The sequence below is a fragment of the Aspergillus ruber genome (assembly GCF_000600275.1).
Source record: "Aspergillus ruber CBS 135680 unplaced genomic scaffold scaffold00020, whole genome shotgun sequence".
Classification (NCBI taxonomy): domain Eukaryota; kingdom Fungi; phylum Ascomycota; class Eurotiomycetes; order Eurotiales; family Aspergillaceae; genus Aspergillus; species Aspergillus ruber.
Genome location: NW_024467316.1, coordinates 192,244 through 207,968, shown reverse-complemented (window position 1 = coordinate 207,968; position 15,725 = coordinate 192,244). Strand labels below are relative to the sequence as shown.

The 15,725-nt window shown below is 51.8% G+C and overlaps 5 protein-coding genes across 5 annotated transcripts; 2 read left to right on the top strand and 3 right to left on the bottom strand.

Moving 5' to 3' along the window:
- Positions 1-527: 527 nt before the first annotated feature.
- EURHEDRAFT_482173 (plasma-membrane proton-efflux P-type ATPase) lies at positions 528-3,523 on the top strand. Its single transcript, XM_040785515.1, has 4 exons — positions 528-800; positions 860-1,090; positions 1,142-3,239; positions 3,291-3,523. The coding sequence occupies exons 1-4, from the start codon at positions 546-548 to the stop codon at positions 3,335-3,337; spliced, it is 2,631 nt and encodes an 876-aa protein (XP_040637346.1). The 5' UTR covers positions 528-545; the 3' UTR covers positions 3,338-3,523.
- A 52-nt stretch (positions 3,524-3,575) lies between these two features.
- EURHEDRAFT_414071 (EF hand domain protein) lies at positions 3,576-8,352 on the bottom strand. The gene is made up of 6 exons (XM_040782329.1): positions 8,087-8,352; positions 7,791-7,948; positions 7,564-7,687; positions 7,310-7,501; positions 4,001-7,254; positions 3,576-3,942 (listed from the first exon to the last, which is right to left on the bottom strand). Exons 1-6 carry the CDS (start codon positions 8,097-8,099, stop codon positions 3,913-3,915), a joined length of 3,771 nt encoding a protein of 1,256 aa, XP_040637345.1. The 5' UTR covers positions 8,100-8,352; the 3' UTR covers positions 3,576-3,912.
- A 52-nt stretch (positions 8,353-8,404) lies between these two features.
- On the bottom strand, positions 8,405-10,924 carry EURHEDRAFT_482167 (tubulin alpha chain). Its single transcript, XM_040785514.1, has 7 exons — positions 10,874-10,924; positions 10,610-10,675; positions 10,489-10,529; positions 10,299-10,325; positions 10,147-10,222; positions 9,145-10,099; positions 8,405-9,091 (listed from the first exon to the last, which is right to left on the bottom strand). Exons 2-7 carry the CDS (start codon positions 10,632-10,634, stop codon positions 8,863-8,865), a joined length of 1,353 nt encoding a protein of 450 aa, XP_040637344.1. The 5' UTR covers positions 10,635-10,675; positions 10,874-10,924; the 3' UTR covers positions 8,405-8,862.
- Positions 10,925-11,178: 254 nt separating this feature from the next.
- EURHEDRAFT_414068 (uncharacterized protein) lies at positions 11,179-12,388 on the top strand. Its single transcript, XM_040782328.1, has 2 exons — positions 11,179-11,686; positions 11,747-12,388. Exons 1-2 carry the CDS (start codon positions 11,381-11,383, stop codon positions 12,209-12,211), a joined length of 771 nt encoding a protein of 256 aa, XP_040637343.1. The 5' UTR covers positions 11,179-11,380; the 3' UTR covers positions 12,212-12,388.
- erdS (aspartyl-tRNA synthetase, cytoplasmic) lies at positions 12,345-15,376 on the bottom strand (the record flags this gene model as incomplete). Its single annotated transcript, XM_040779122.1, has 2 exons — positions 12,345-12,355; positions 12,568-15,376. The coding sequence occupies 2 exons, from the start codon at positions 15,374-15,376 to the stop codon at positions 12,345-12,347; spliced, it is 2,820 nt and encodes a 939-aa protein (XP_040637342.1).
- Between the last annotated feature and the right edge of the window lie 349 nt (positions 15,377-15,725).

Here is a 15,725-nt window from a genome sequence, read left to right as displayed (position 1 = left end):
GAACAGATACTCTCGACATCTTGATACGGCTTTCAGTTGCCTTTTTTGCTGGTCTTCTTTCTTTCTTCTTCTCCCGATCATCCGTTTGATCTTACTCTCTTCAACCTTCTTATCCAGTCTACATTTTTCTTTGGTATAATCATCAAGAAATCAACTGTTTGGTTACTATGCAGCTATAGACGTCGGTAAGCAGCCCTTCCAGTCTCACTGTTCCCTCCTGCTTGCTCTTTCCTGCTTATCTTTCCCCTTCTCTTACTACTTCCTCCACCTCCACCTCCTTTCTTTTTCACTTCACTAACCTCTCTGCTGCTGCTCATCTAGTTCCAGCTTGTTTCTATCTCTCTACAGCTTCACTTCTACAGTTACATACATACTCAGTATACTATTCGCTGTGTACCTATATACGACATCCCACCATGCCGACGGCTGAATACAAAGGTCCATCCTCTTACGTGGACTACGGCCGCCAGGGAAGCCTGACTCCAATATTCCCCAATGGCACGTACGACACGCCAAAGCCGTCGTTTAACGATGATGAGGAGAATATGGATATCCTCATCGAAGAGCTGGAGTCAGTACGCGGCATCCACGACGAAGAAGATGACTCGCAAGACGAGCCTGAATACACTGGCACTGTCCCCGAAGAGTTGCTTCGAACTGATCCGTTGAGGGGACTCGACGACAAAGAAGTCCTGACTCGCCGGAAGAAATACGGTCTCAACAAGCTGAAGGAGGATAAGCCGAATCATTACCTCAAGTTCTTATCCTTTTTCGTTGGTCCAATCCAGTTTGTCATGGAGGTACGAAGTTCTCTCTGTTGCTTTCCTTTGCACTTCAACTGACATTTCCGTTCACGCAGGCTGCTGCGATACTGGCTCTTGGTCTCCAAGATTGGGTCGACTTTGGTGTTATTTGTGCACTTCTTTTGCTGAACGCATCCGTGGGCTTTCTTCAGGAATTCCAGGCAGGCTCCATTGTGGAAGAGTTGAAAAAAACTTTGGCTCTCAAAGCAGTCGTGGCTCGAAACGGAGACCTTATTGAAATCGACGCGTCCGAAGTCGTTCCAGGGGATATCTTGAAAATCGACGAGGTACAACAGCTCCCCATCATGATCCAGAATGTTTACTAAAGAAAGCACTAGGGTACTATCGTTTCAGCTGATGGTCGAATTATTACCGACGACGCCTTTCTTCAGGTGGACCAATCCTCCATCACAGGAGAGTCTTTAGCGGTTGATAAGCAACTCGGTGACTGCTGCTTTGCATCGTCTGCTGTGAAGCGTGGAGGCGGAATGGTAGTCGTTACAGCCACTGGTGATCACACCTTTGTTGGGCGTGCTGCTGCAATGGTCAACGCTGCTTCATCCGGCTCTGGTCACTTCACTGATGTCCTCAACGGAATTGGCACTGTTCTCCTGGTTCTCGTCATAGTCACTCTTCTCGTCATTTGGGTTTCGTCTTTCTACCGCTCTAATAACATCTTGACCATCTTGGAGTTCACCCTGGGAATTACTATTATCGGTGTTCCTGTCGGTCTTCCTGCCGTTGTCACGACTACCATGGCTGTCGGGGCTGCATATCTCGCCAAGAAACAGGCTATCGTTCAGAGACTCTCGGCTATTGAGTCCTTAGCTGGCGTCGAGATTCTATGCTCAGACAAGACGGGTACATTGACGAAGAACAAATTATCGCTCTCAGAGCCCTATACGGTAGCCGGCGTCGAACCAGAAGACCTCATGCTGACTGCTTGTCTGGCTGCCTCACGGAAGAAAAAGGGCATTGATGCTATTGACCGTGCTTTCCTCAAAGCACTTCGTTACTATCCCCATGTCAAGTCTGTTCTCACGCAATACAAAGTTCTCGAATTCCATCCGTTTGATCCTGTCTCCAAGAAGGTCACCGCTGTCGTCGAGTCACCTGAAGGCGAGCGTATAACCTGTATGAAGGGGGCTCCACTGTTCGTTTTGAGGACGGTCGAGGAAAGTCACCCACTTGCCGAAGAAGTCGACACCGATTACAAGAATAAGGTTGCTGAATTCGCGCTTCGCGGCTTCCGATCTCTTGGAGTTGCTCGCAAGCGTGGCGATTCCCAATGGGAGATTCTTGGTATTATGCCATGCTCCGACCCCCCGCGTGATGATACTGCGAAGACTATCAATGAGGCTAAGACTCTTGGATTGTCCATTAAGATGCTGACAGGTGACGCGGTTGGCATTGCTCGAGAGACATCGCGTCAGCTAGGACTTGGGACAAACGTGTACAACGCAGAACGACTTGGCCTGGGCGGCGGCGGCACTATGCCTGGATCTGAAGTCTATGACTTTGTCGAGGCTGCCGACGGCTTCGCTGAAGTCTTCCCCCAGCACAAATACAATGTCGTTGAGATTCTACAACAGCGTGGATATCTTGTTGCAATGACGGGTGACGGCGTCAATGATGCTCCATCCCTCAAAAAGGCAGACACGGGAATCGCAGTAGAGGGTTCTTCGGATGCAGCCCGCTCAGCTGCCGATATTGTTTTCCTAGCTCCTGGATTGTCCGCCATCGTTGACGCTCTTAAGACTTCTCGCCAGATCTTTCATCGCATGTACGCATACGTCGTTTATCGGATTGCGTTATCGCTTCATCTCGAGATCTTCCTAGGCCTATGGATCGTGTTTATGAATGAGAGTCTCAATCTCCAGCTGGTGGTATTCATCGCCATCTTTGCAGATATCGCGACACTTGCTATCGCTTACGATAATGCTCCTTACTCGAAGACACCCGTCAAGTGGAATCTTCCCAAGTTATGGGGCATGTCCGTTCTTCTCGGTATCGTACTGGCTGCGGGAACGTGGATCACATTGTCCACCATGATGATGGCTGGTGAAGACGGGGGGATCGTGCAAAACTTCGGACGGCGCGATGAGGTCCTGTTCCTCGAGATCACATTGACCGAGAACTGGCTGATCTTTATCACACGTGCAAACGGGCCATTTTGGTCATCACTTCCTTCTTGGCAGCTGGCGGCAGCGATCTTTGTGGTTGACCTGCTGGCAACATTTTTCTGCTTATTCGGATGGTTCGTCGGTGGTCAAACTTCCATCGTCGCCGTTATCCGTGTCTGGATCTTCTCATTTGGGGTTTTCTGTATTATGGGCGGTCTCTACTATCTCTTGAATGGCTCGACGGGTTTTGACAACATTATGCATGGCAAGAGTCCGAAGGGTAATGCAAAGCAACGCTCTCTTGAAGATTTTGGTAAGTTTGAGGATCATCTGCTGTTTTTGAACAACTAGTTAACTTATGTAGTCGTTTCGTTGCAGCGAGTATCGACCCAGCATGAGAAAAATTCATAGTACGACAGTTCTTTGGAACCCTAACGACCATATTGCACCGATGTTCTACCATCGTTTTGACCACTTTATATCCTACCTGATGCTTTCCGCTCCAGTTCGAGTGTTCACTTTTGCTTGTCGCATTTGTTAAACTGTGCAGTGTCATTCTTGTGTATTACATTAGTCTAATAAATTTCCGCAGGTCGGATTAGTCTTTTGATATGGTACTATAGTGGCTCCTACTTGCTCAAATTGTCATCCGAAAAAGAAAGAAATTAAGAAGATTATGAATTATCCTGCTAAACTGGATAGTAAGATAAGTTGCCCTGGCACCTATCCTTTCCTTTTCTCGCCTCTCCCCTGTCTTTGGGAGATCTAGAGTACATGAAGCGGTGTGAATGAGTTGACGATGGGGCAAAGCAGCACACCTTGGCGTGGTTGGAGTAGAAAAACGAAACGCAATGGAATATACAACGAAGATATGCAAAAAGGAAAACGATACAAAGATTGTAGGCCTATCAGGGAACATAGTGTAAAGACAAAAGAAAACTATGTGCAATAGTAAGGGGAAAACAAGATAAAAAGCACAGAAATAATTATGCCTTGGAGGTTAAGAAGTCCACAGCCTAGCATTCAAAGTTAGCTCAACGGAACAGTTAACGAGGCAATTTAATGAAAGCTCACCTTGTCGAGATTGTAATCAAACTTTTCCAACGCGGCGAGAGAATCATTACGCGGAAAACCCATGCCGGTCAACCGCTGAAGGATCAGATCATCCTCCCCGGTGTCATTTTGCAGGGCCCATCCAGGCTCCTTTGAGTCGGTGGGTGCTCGTTGCCCTCCGTTGGTTGGGGCTGGAGTTTCGGAGTTGATGTTGTCGAGAGGGGCGAAGAGTGCGTCCCATTCATGAGAGTCAGGCTTAGGGGTTCCGCCACTGGGTGAGGTAGTGGTAGGCTGCTGGGAGAAGTGGCCCGAGGATTGCGCGTTAATGTTATTGTCGAAGCTGAAGAAGTCCGAGGAAGTGACGTTGTTATTGGTATTTGGAGAGGCAGTTCTCTGCTGAGATGGGTTGTCGAAGGAGAAATCAAAGTTTGTGTTGTTCTTCTGGTCACCTGTTTCAAAGTCATCTTCGTCATCTTCAGTTTCCTTTGCGGGCGCCAGGTTGAGACCAGCAAAGGCAGCGTCAAAATCGGTCCCACCCGGCTTACTCGACGTGTCTCGCTGGGCTTCTCCGCCAACCACAGGTGCACCGGTACTAGACTCGACCGAGTGGGGCGCATCAGCTGCATGAGTGGGATCCTCGCGGTTTGGCAGGAGGCCATTGTACTCGGCTGGCAAGTCGCCAGGCTCCTGGTGAGGGACAGATTGATCGTAGCTTGGCGGGCTAGTCTGGGCTCCGGCGGGAGGGGGCTGAGGCGCAGCTGCTGCCGTTGCGGGCGGGGGAGGGAAACTCGTCTCGCCAATTTGACCCTGCGCCGCCGCAACCGGCGTGAAGTTGTCATCGAAACCCATGGGAGCTTCGGTGTCGGTGCTGTCGTCATCATCGTCCAACTCATGGATGGGAGGGAACTCAGACTGAGCCGCACCCGCAGCTCCGTTGGGCTTATCAGCACCGCCTTGCTTCATAGCAGCAAATGCCTCGTCAAAGTCGTTAGCTTTCTGAGACTGAGATCGCTGGTGCGCGGGGCCACCGAAGAGCTCGTCAAAACTTGGATCCTTGGTTGCTCCTTCTCCAGCATTAGGGACGGGAGCATTCTGGATGTCAGGAAAACGTGTGTCTGCTTCATCGAAGGGCGACTTCGAAGCAGTACGTTCAACGGGGGCGGGTGAAATATTGCCTTGCGGAGGAGTTGCGAAACCAGAAGCATCGAAACCACCAAAGTGGCTTCCCGGGGGCGACACCTTGGTCGAAGAAGTCACTGACTGGGGCTCACCAAGGGGAAGAGCGCTGGGGGTGATCTGTCTGGACTCAGCTGGCGCTGGAGGTTCAGTCAGCGCGGCAGGGGGTGGCGAGACCGACGGAGTAGGAGCTCCAGATTCCACAGGGGACTTGGCAGTGGTTTGTTGCACCGAAGGGGATTCGGCACCGAAGGAAACTGGCGGGGGAGGAGTAGCACCAGGAGGAGGTGCAAAGGAAGGCCCGAAAAGGTTATCAAACGCACTTCGCTGGTCATTCGAGACTGCAGGGGAGATAGGACGGCTTTCATTGCCGCTCGATCCTGTCGCAGTCCGTTTGAAGAATGGGTTTGTGTTCTGGCTTGTGGTGGACTCTGCAGGGGTTGACACCTGGGGCGGTGGTGTTGGCACTGCGGGAATAGAAGCGGCGGCGGCACCAGCTTCAGGAGCCGGGCTTGCAGCAGACTCCCGCTCCGAGTCTTTGGAGAGGTTGTCGATCTCACCCCGGATTTTATCCTGTTCGCCTTCCACAGTAGCAAGCTGCTTCTTGTTAATAGCAACAAGACCCTTCTGTTGACGTGCGCTAGAACGGGCCTTTTCGAGGGCAGGCTTGAGCTGAGCGACGATGGCATTAGCTTGACGAATCTTTTCCTTCAAGCTTGTATTTTCTTGCTGATCAGCAGTGAGTGCAGCAGACACCTGATCATATTGGTTCTGCAAGTCTTGTCTACTACCCTCAATCAACGCATACTCCTGTTGAACCTTCGAGGTCTCTGATTTGGAGGCATTCAAACGCTCCTCTATAGCCTTGTAGTTTTTGACCTCCTGCTCGTACATTGTCCGTGCCTGGGCAAGCCGTGCCTCAAAGTCGCGCTTTTGCTGTGAGCTCTGAGACAAGTCCTGCTCGGCGGATGTACGCTTCGTCTGAGTGTTCTGCATCTCAGTCGCCAGCGAACCAATCTGATTGGACAGGTTTGCGAGTTCAGTAGTCTCGTTGGTCAGCTTCTTCGATTCTTCCGGGTCGTTGTCTCCCAGAAGATCATCAGCTGGCGGTGGTGGAGACCGGACAGGCGGCGGACCACCAGTCATTTGCGGCTGCAAACTCTGACCAAAGGACGATGTTGGAACAAAAGGCTTGAACGTAGTGGATGTACCCGGGGGGGACGTCTTCGGAGATGCAGGAGCGGGGAACGGGACATTGGATCCTCCGGTAGATTGAGGAATCTGTGAAGGGGCCGCAGGTTGAGCGGGCGAATCAAGACCGAAGAGATCATCAGCAGCAGACCGCGGCGAAGGAGCAGCCGCGACAGCAGGAAGAGGTCCGGGAGTCGGAGCAGGTGCCGGGACTTGTGCGACAGCGGGAGCCATTTGCGCAGTACCTGGACGACGCATACTGGGAGGAATCAGGGCAAGCGGGAGTGTCTGCGGCAACGGTTCTTGTCCAGTGCGCTGTTGTCGGACAAGAAACATGGCAACCGCGAACTCATCTTTCGTCAACTGACCATCAGCATCGATATCTGCGAGATCCCAGATCTGGGCCAGAACATCTTCAGGCAAATGGGCATTCATGAAGAATGCAACAGCCTGGTCACCGGTGATCATCCCAAGTTTTGCGGTATCGACCGTGTTGAAGATGCTGTCAAAGTGTGTTTTCTCTTGAGGAGTGACAAGCCATTCCACACCACCACCTGTGCCTTGCGCTGTAAGAGGCTGCGGGAACGTTTGTCTACTGAGCGGACTCTGAGTGCGCTGCGGTCCAGTGAACTGTCTGGGAATAGTGGGCACAGGAGGGACGTCCAAGCCCCGTGAGCCCATAGATGACCGCGATCCTCTTCGTGCGGCTGCATCGTACAGACCTGGAGGCAGCGTCTGAGGGATGCCTTTCATGACGCCCGATCTGTAGGAGGTAAGAAAGTGCATGGCGATAATGAACTCGGTTGCATCGAGAACGCCACGTTGTTGCGTGTCCGCCAGGTTCCATATCCGTCCCAAGATCTCATTCGGTAGTCTTGCGCGCTCGAAAATCTGCTTGGCCGTTTCGCCTGTACGAGAACCCGTTAGCTTTCGGTGCAAGTCAATGCCGCACTGATAACATACCCGGGAGAATGCCACTCCTTGCCACATCCGACTTGTCAAACAACGATGTGAATTTGTTAACGTCGTCGGGGTTCAACGGAGGCACACGGATCGGACCACCAGCAGACGGCGGAGGACTCGTGGCGCCAATATCACGGCCAGTGGGCATGGAAGTGTCTACCACAATGCCATCGAATCTAGGCAACGGTCCAGCTAGAAAATTGAACAAAGTGTTAGCGCTTTCCCGATCGCAATATACTGTGGATTGCACTCACGTTGCGCCGCCAATTCCTCTGTCGGTGGACGACCAGCCTGAGCATGTCCAATCAGTCGCAAAACGACTCCAAAGCCAGAAGGGGTCAGAAGCCCCCTGTTCTCCCTGTCTGCGATCTGCCAAATCTATACAACCAAGCCCAACAGCGATTAGCCTCATATGTCCAAGGATGCAAGCACAACGCGACTATTCAATCCAGAGAAAGAATTGAGAAAGTTGGCAACGTACCAAACCAAGATGCTCCGGAGGAAGTCTAGTCTTCTCGAAAAACGGCACGGCGACTTCACCCGTAATAACACCCAGGTTAGTCGTGTCTGCGGCCTGAAAGAGCTGAAAAAAGACCCGTTTCTCCTCGGGAGTGAGGTTCAGATTGGGTTGTCGTGACCCTGGAAGCAATTCAAAGAGACCCCGTTAGCTTCCGCCCGCATTATGCCTGTTCTCCTGAGTCCTGATCCAGCAACACGGTTTCCTCTCCTCTTTTTGTAGAAACGACAATTCACCGTCGAAAGGAATGCTAAGCTCACCTGCTTCAGCCATGGTCGCGTGTAGGAGCAGACTTGCGCTCCGTTCAAATGGAAGTTGTTATGCTTGATAGTTGGGGTTGTAAGTAAGGTGACGAAATGGGCGCTGTCGTCAGCTCTAGGAAGCTACGGCATAGATAGCGCCCCGTCCAGCGGATGGAAGAGGGGGTAGTCGCAGTGGATTAAAAGACAATTTGCAATAAACAAACAGTTCAAGCAAACAATCAACGCTTGACCAGGAGCAATGAAAAGCACCAGGAACTTGCTGGGGGTGGAAAGAGGGAGGTCCTTCGCTGTTGGCTCCGGGGAGGACTGGTTCTGCCGGGCGGTCAACAACCTCCACGTACTCCATATTTACTACTAACGACTGACAGCTACTTTGTACTAAATATGTACAATAATAAAGCATTTAATACACCCCAACACCGTAGATTTCTTTTTAATTTAATTACAACATCCTATAGTTGTAACAAAAGACACTCAAGAGAGAGAAAGAAAAACAAAAAGATATGAACGAGCGGTAAATTCACCACGCTGCTTTCCGGGGATATTAATAAAATCAAGTATGAGACAATAATAAAAGAACACAGGGAATAAACAGTCTGGGCTAAATCAAATCTTTCTTATTTGCATGAGGCCAAAAGTCGTGCAGGTGAAAACGCCGTTCCCCAGCAACCCGAACAGAGAATAAACACCCGAGGATCCAGGGTATTAGTATCGGCACAAGCGGCGCCATGCCTCGGTCCCGGGGGTCTCCGCCAAGTGATTTAATCTTCCATCTAGTATTCCGGCTCAAGCTCGCCCTCCTCCTCCAACGAGTCGCTGGCAACCTCCTCGTAGTCACGCTCCAGGGCGGCAAGGTCCTCACGGGCCTCGGAGAATTCACCTTCCTCCATACCTTCACCAACATACCAGTGAACGAAGGCACGCTTGGAGTACATGAGGTCGAACTTGTGGTCGAGAGCGGACCAGGCCTCGGAGATGGCGGTAGTGTTGGACAGCATGCAACTAATGAAGTTAGTACAATCTTTTTCCACATCTCATAAATAGGGCAAACATACACAGCACGGTTGAGGTTGGCGAGGTCGCCGTTGGGCACTTGCTGGGGAGGCTGGTAGCAGATACCAATCTTGAAACCAGTCGGGCACCAGTCGACGAACTGGATGGTGCGCTTGGTCTTGAGGGTAGCCACGGCGCCGTGGGTCTCCTTAGGGACAACGTCACCACGGTAGAGCAAGCAAGTAGCCATGTACTTGCCGTTGCGAGGGTCACATTTGACCATCTGGTTGTTCGGCTCAAAGCAGGACATGGTGATCTCGTTGACCGAGTTGGACTCGTGGGCGGCCTTGTGGGCGGAGACAACGGGGGCGTAGGCGACTAGAGGGAAGTGAATACGGGGGTAGGGGACCAGGTTGGTCTGGAACTCGTTCAGGTCGACGTTGAGGGAGCCATCGAAACGGAGCGAAGCGGTGATGGAGGAAACAACCTGAGCGACGAGGCGGTTGAGGTTCTCGTAGCTGGGGCGCTCAATTCCGAGGTTGCGGCGGCAGATGTCGTAGATGGCCTCGTTGTCAACCATGAAGCTGCAGTCGGAGTGCTCCAGGGTGGTGTGGGTGGTCAAGATGGAGTTGTAGGGCTCCACGACGGAGGTAGCGTTCTGGGGGGCAGGATAGACGCAGAACTCGAGCTTAGACTTCTTGCCGTAGTCGACGGAGAGACGCTCCATGAGGAGAGCACCGAAACCGGAACCAGTACCACCACCGAACGAGTGGAAAACCAAGAAACCCTGGAGACCAGCGCAGTTGTCGGCAACACGGCGAACCTTGTCGAGGACCTGGTCGATCATCTCCTTTCCGACAGTGTAGTGACCACGGGCGTAGTTGTTCGAGGCATCCTCACGGCCGGTGATCATGTTCTCGGGGTGGAAAAGGCTGCGGTAGGTACCGGTGCGGACCTCATCGACGACATTGGGCTCGAGATCGCAGTAGATGGTACGGGGGACATATTTGCCCTGGCCTGTTCTTGTTAGAGTGCACTTTCTTCCGTATAGTGCATCAACGTACCAGTCTCAGAGAAGAAAGTGCTGAATCCGTGGTCGGGGTCCTGCTGCTTGCGCTCCTCGGTGAGGTATCCATCGGGCTGTGGGTTATCAAGGTATTAGCATGCAATCTCTTCAAATCAACAATCAAAGGGGGCCATCCGTCATTCCACATACCTGAATGCCGTGCTCGAGACAGTAGAGCTAAAGAATAACTGTCAGCCACGTTCCAGAACATGCCACCTTGCCTTCTTCCCCGCTGGTTCCTTGTTTTGTATCTTCATCCTCCTCTTTCTCTATTTGCGTTGTTCCTTATTGTTCCTCATCTTGTTCAACCCTCCACGGGGTTTAAGTGGTCAATGCATACCTCCCAGCAGGAATTGGCGATTTGGCAACCAGCCTGGCCGACTGTAGACGAGAATCATTAGTAACGCGTCCCGGGTATCTTCGAAGATCATTCACGCAGGAATCGACAAGAGGCGACTCACCGTTCAAACTAATGACTTCTCTCATTTTGACGGTGCGGATTCGACGAGATTGGGTATCTAAAAGGGCTGGAAGAGGGTCAGAGAGGGAAGACGAGGGTCAAGAGAAAGGTGATAAAAATCAAAAAAGAAAAAAACAGGCTTCGGACGATCTGTACGGTTTGTTTCAGGGGTAAGCAAATGAACCCCCGACGAAAAAAGCAAAAGAGCTAGAGAATAGTTCGTAGAGTGCCAGGACACAGACAGTTAGTATAGTACGTACCTTACACAAGAATTAATAGAGAGATATGAAGTCGCGAGAGTCTTGTTGTCCTCTTCTCCGGCGGGTTGTTGATTGTTGATTGTTATGGTGGGTGAGTGCGCTGTCAATACCGGCACTCGGTAATTACCTTACCGTACGGGGTCTTTCAATGAACCCCGCTGGGTCGCGTTGGGTAGCATCGCTTCTGATTGGCTTCCCGCTGTCAGGTCACGGGATCTGGACGAGACTCGGCCATCAGGCGGTCAACGCTGATTAATGTCACGGGACTGATATCACATGCTACCATCACTTCAGATAAGGTATGTATACTGTTGTTGCTGCTGTGTCTTTATAGGGTCAATTGTGCGTGTATACTACGCAGGATTAGATTGGATTCATGGGATTGCGTCTGACCCTGTAGTGCACCATAATGCACTGAGATATATCTCACCTCGACCACCATCGTCATTCTAGACTGCTAACCAGTACAGACAGACCATGACATAGCTTGTTCAACAACACGCCAGAACACCATGCTCCAATCCCTCTTCTACACTTTGGCCCCCCTCCTCACCCTCCTTCTACAAACCGCTCACGCCAACGTCGAAAAAACCATCTTCCTCGCCCCAACCCCCTCCCCCCTTTCCTCCTCCAACATAACTCCCGACCTCTCCGACCTAGGCCTAGACCTACTCTCCCCCGAAAACAACATCCTGCGAACAAATCTCAACGCCTCATTCCCTTCCACTGCGAAACCCGACGGAGCAGAATCATGGTTTCTGCTTGAGGGGCTGAACCCGGGCCAGAGGTATGAGGTGCGGGTTTGTTGGTTGGCTACTGTTAGTCTACCCTGGGTTTGCATTGGAAAGGATTGGTTGGGGCTGACAGATAATATCTAGCAACCAACATCATTCACACTATCAACATACCCCCTCGATGCGATAATCGACGATCCATCACTCCTCGCGTCAATCAGCCACTTCTCTTCCGCGCGCCTCGCCTCCGTCGACGTGAATAATCCCAGGGAAGTCATCCCGCAGGTTCCGAATTCGCATCATGCGCCTAGAAATCCTTTGCGTCGTACCCGGTCACACGATTCTGACTCCGTGCTTTTCCTGCGCATTTATGCCGCGGCGGATTACTTTACAATTGAGCAGGGATTGATGGAGAGTGTGCCGCCGGTTATTGCGGATGTTATTTTAGATCCGTTTTGGGGGAATGTGTTTCCCAATTCTCTTGTGCCGACGGCGTGTTGGGGGTTGATTGTTGGTATTGCTGCTATTGGGATTGCGAGGTGGGTGGTGAAGGAGTTTGGGAGAGTGGTTGGAAGTGCTGCTGGCAGTGCCGAGAAAAAGGGTCAGTGATTGTATATTACTAGTAATATTTCCGAACTATGCAAGATATAGGAACAATAGTAGAGCAGAGATTCAGACCAGCTATATTTGACATAAAATAAATAGCAAAACTAGAGCAGGGGTAGTAGTGGAATAAACAAAATCAAAATGCCTCTATCAACGTCGCCAAAATCAAACATAGCACATCATTATCCACATATTGCTCATGCCTCGTACACAATATTCAAAAAAAAAAAAAAAAAAAAAAAAAAAAAAAAAAAAAAAAAGAACAAGATGAAGAATAAGAAAAAAGACAAAACACCAGGATATTACCAATTAATCCATAAAAAAGTTGAGAATCGCCCGGATTCCCTTGGACCCAAGACCATGTGGCGGGTACGCCAACCACAACGGATCCTCTTCGGCGCCCAATTTAGCCCGGAACTCGCTCTTCCGGACGAGGTTAAACTGCTTGGCCACGCCTTCGTACGAGTTGCGCAGGAACTTGACCTTTGCGCCAGACATGTTGTGGCCTGGTGTGAGGGAAGCTGTCGCGCCTGCGCCGAAGGTGAGTGACTTGACACCCGACTGCGCGGCTGTCTGGATTGCGTGTGTGACGATGTGTTCGATGACGCCGTTGGGAGCGTTAGGGAAGTCGAAGCTGTATTTGATCTGCATGCCGTGGACAGGCGAGAGAGTGGCCAGTGTGACAAATGCGCAGATCTGGCCGGACTTTTCGGTAGCGTAGAAGTACCAGCGGTGTTCGTGATCACGCCAGGGTTGGATTTCCGACAGGTGCACCTGGGTACCCTTGCGGTTGGAGAGCCAGTCGTTGATGCGCTGGTCGATCTTCTGGCGGACGTCGTCGGAGACAATCTCGCCTTTGTTCATGCCCACGATTTTGACACCTTCATTCTCTGAGCGGCGGATCTTGCGGGCAATTTCACCGTCTGAGGCCGCCTGATTGCGGTGCGGATCGACTCGTTCCTCTGCGATGCAGCTCATGGAGCGCCAGCCTAGCTTGTCGCCCAGGATGGCTTCGACTTCGGGGGAGCACAGAAGCCAAATAGGCTTGTACTTGGTTTCGCGGTGCAACCAGTGGAGGAATTGGGTGATGATGCGGTTGTACTGGCTGGGGTCGCAGAGCGGGTTGCCCGGAACCACGACGTGGTTGTTGACACTGGGCACGTATGAGACTGCTGCACCAGTGGCCATGTCACGCCAGATCTTGTACCGCTCGTCACCCCACGACGTGGAGGTGGCATCACCATAGTTGGCTATCAGATGCGCTAGGGGTTGCAGGTCGCTATCTCTCTCGGCGAGCTGGCTCCTCTTCTCACGGTGCCATGGAGGTTCCATGGTGGACGATTCGGGGTGTCGAAGCTCAAGAACCGGTGGCTTGCTCGGGAAGCTCCTGGGATCACGCGGGAAGAGAGACGCCAGACGAATGTTGCCCAACTTGAGAACGAGCATGAGCAGACGCTCGAGACCAACACCAGCCCCCGCGTGCGGCGGAGCACCCCAGCGGAAGCCTTCCATGTATTCCTCCATGCTATCCGGTTTGATGCCCGCGCGGCGCATACTCTCCTCGAGCATTCGGGCGTCGTGGATACGCTGACCACCAGTGACAATTTCCTGTCCACGCACGAAGATATCAAACGAGTTGGTGTATCGGTTGTTCTCAGGGTCAGGCATGGTGTAGAATGGACGCGCACTGGCAGGGAACTTGTCAAGGACGTAGTAGTCAGTGCCGTACTTCTCCTTGACCAACTCTCCCAGTCGGATCTCGTCGCGAGTATGGAGGTCTTCATCATCAGGCAAGGGGTTCCCCTCTTCATCCCGCCATCCAGAGTCGTTGAGCATTTTGATTCCATCCGCGAAACGGATAATGGGGGTCTCATCAAGCCAAACGACATCCTCGGAGGGGAAGAGGTGCTTCACAGTTTCAACTTCGCGGCGGTGACGGCCGTAAATGCCTTTCAGGATAGATTTGATGACATTATCCAAGACTTCAAGCATCTCGTGATAATGCTCATCGATTGACATCTCAACATCCAGACCGGTGTACTCAGTCAGATGGCGGTGGGTGTTGGAGTTTTCTGCACGGAAAACGGCACCGATCTCGTAGACGCGGCCAAAATCAGCTGAGATGGCCAACTGCTTGGCCAACTGCGGGCTCTGCGCGAGGAAAGCATCGCGACCAAAGTAGCTGAGCCCGAAGACACTGGCTCCAGATTCGGTTGCAGAGCCCTGTAGCTTGGGGGTGTGAATCTCTATAAAGCCCTCCTCGTCCAAGGCGAATCTGAACAGATTACACACCGTGGACTGAAGGCGGAAGATAGATTGAGATGTAGGTGTCCGGAGGTCGAGTACACGGTTGGCGAGACGAGTGCGATCCGGAATGCGACTGCGACGGCCCTCAACACGATCCTCTTCGGTGGTACGAATCTCGGCCTCGTAGACGCTAAATGGAACAGGATCGTCCCGGCGCACGACCACGTGGATCTCATCGATAGCCAGCTCGACATCATGGATTGTGCAACCCAGCACGGGAACATCTGGGGTCTGGACGTGGCCGCGAACACGGACAATGGAACCAAGGCGCAGGTGTTCAGCCCAGTGGACCATAGCCAGCGACTTGGACCCCGGCTGCTCATGTAGTACACCCTGGAAAGTGAAGAGTTGTTGGCGGAACACGAGGAAGACCAGCTTTGCACTCATGCGCCGAACAATATGCAAACGGGCCGTGAAGAGAACCTCCTGCCCCTCGATGCTTTTGGAGACATTCTCGAGTCGAGTGCGCTGATCGCGGGGACGATCGCGGGACTGCATTAACGGTAAATCACCATACCGCGCCTTCATTTCGGGAGTTTCTTGCTGAGCCGCAAGAGCGATGTCGTCTCTGCGTCTTCTTTCCGAATCCTCCGAACGTTGATCCTCACTTTGGCGCGACCGCTCTTGTCGACGCTGACGACGAGCCATACGTTTCTGTTGGTTCTTACTCAAAGTCCCTGCAGACGCAGAGTCATCGGACCCTTCATCTGAGGACGAAACGTAATCGCGGGTTGGCAGGAGGCCACCGAGAAAACTGCGACGTGGGGATGGTGAGGCAACCCTCGAGGCGCTACTTGTAGACTCATCCTCATGGTGGTTGGTTCTCGGTTTAATTTTGGATAAAGCCCGTCGAATTGACATGGTGTCTGTCTAGCGATAGAGAATCACAGGGTCAGCCTTGTTATTAGAGCAAGGTGACACCGGAAGTGAGTGTGTATATATACCCGTAAGGCAGAGAGGAACGTGAAATTGAGGGGGGCAGGTAAGCTTTTTGATCAGCGGACGTTATGTACTGCCGGAAACGAACGGAAGTGGGTTCAGTATAGTTCCCAAGAGACAATCCAAGAAATATATATAAGGATATCAGAGTAGTCTCAATGTAATAGGGGCAATCTGTATAATCTGAATAAGGCTGTGAGAAACAGAAGTAGAAAAAGGAAAGTGAAAGCCCGGTAAATGAAGCCAGTCCGATGTCACGGGAGATGATGTC

Excerpts from the sequence above, each read along its gene's own strand:
- EURHEDRAFT_482173 (XM_040785515.1), top strand. The coding sequence starts at position 546 with ATGGATATCCTCATCGAAGAGCTGGAGTCAGTACGCGGCATCCACGAC. Across the intron at positions 801-859 it reads CAATCCAGTTTGTCATGGAG|GCTGCTGCGATACTGGCTCT; the intron begins GTACGAAGTTCT and ends CCGTTCACGCAG. Across the intron at positions 3,240-3,290 it reads ACGCTCTCTTGAAGATTTTG|TCGTTTCGTTGCAGCGAGTA; the intron begins GTAAGTTTGAGG and ends TAACTTATGTAG.
- EURHEDRAFT_414068 (XM_040782328.1), top strand. The coding sequence starts at position 11,381 with ATGCTCCAATCCCTCTTCTACACTTTGGCCCCCCTCCTCACCCTCCTT. Across the intron at positions 11,687-11,746 it reads GGGTTTGTTGGTTGGCTACT|CAACCAACATCATTCACACT; the intron begins GTTAGTCTACCC and ends GATAATATCTAG.
- EURHEDRAFT_414071 (XM_040782329.1), bottom strand. Across the intron at positions 7,502-7,563 it reads AGAGGAATTGGCGGCGCAAC|CTGGACCGTTGCCTAGATTC; the intron begins GTGAGTGCAATC and ends TCAATTTTCTAG. Across the intron at positions 7,255-7,309 it reads AAGGAGTGGCATTCTCCCGG|GCGAAACGGCCAAGCAGATT; the intron begins GTATGTTATCAG and ends GTTCTCGTACAG.
- EURHEDRAFT_482167 (XM_040785514.1), bottom strand. The coding sequence starts at position 10,634 with ATGAGAGAAGTCATTAGTTTGAACG. Across the intron at positions 10,100-10,146 it reads CACTTTCTTCTCTGAGACTG|GCCAGGGCAAATATGTCCCC; the intron begins GTACGTTGATGC and ends TAACAAGAACAG. Across the intron at positions 9,092-9,144 it reads GCCAACCTCAACCGTGCTGT|TTGCATGCTGTCCAACACTA; the intron begins GTATGTTTGCCC and ends TAACTTCATTAG.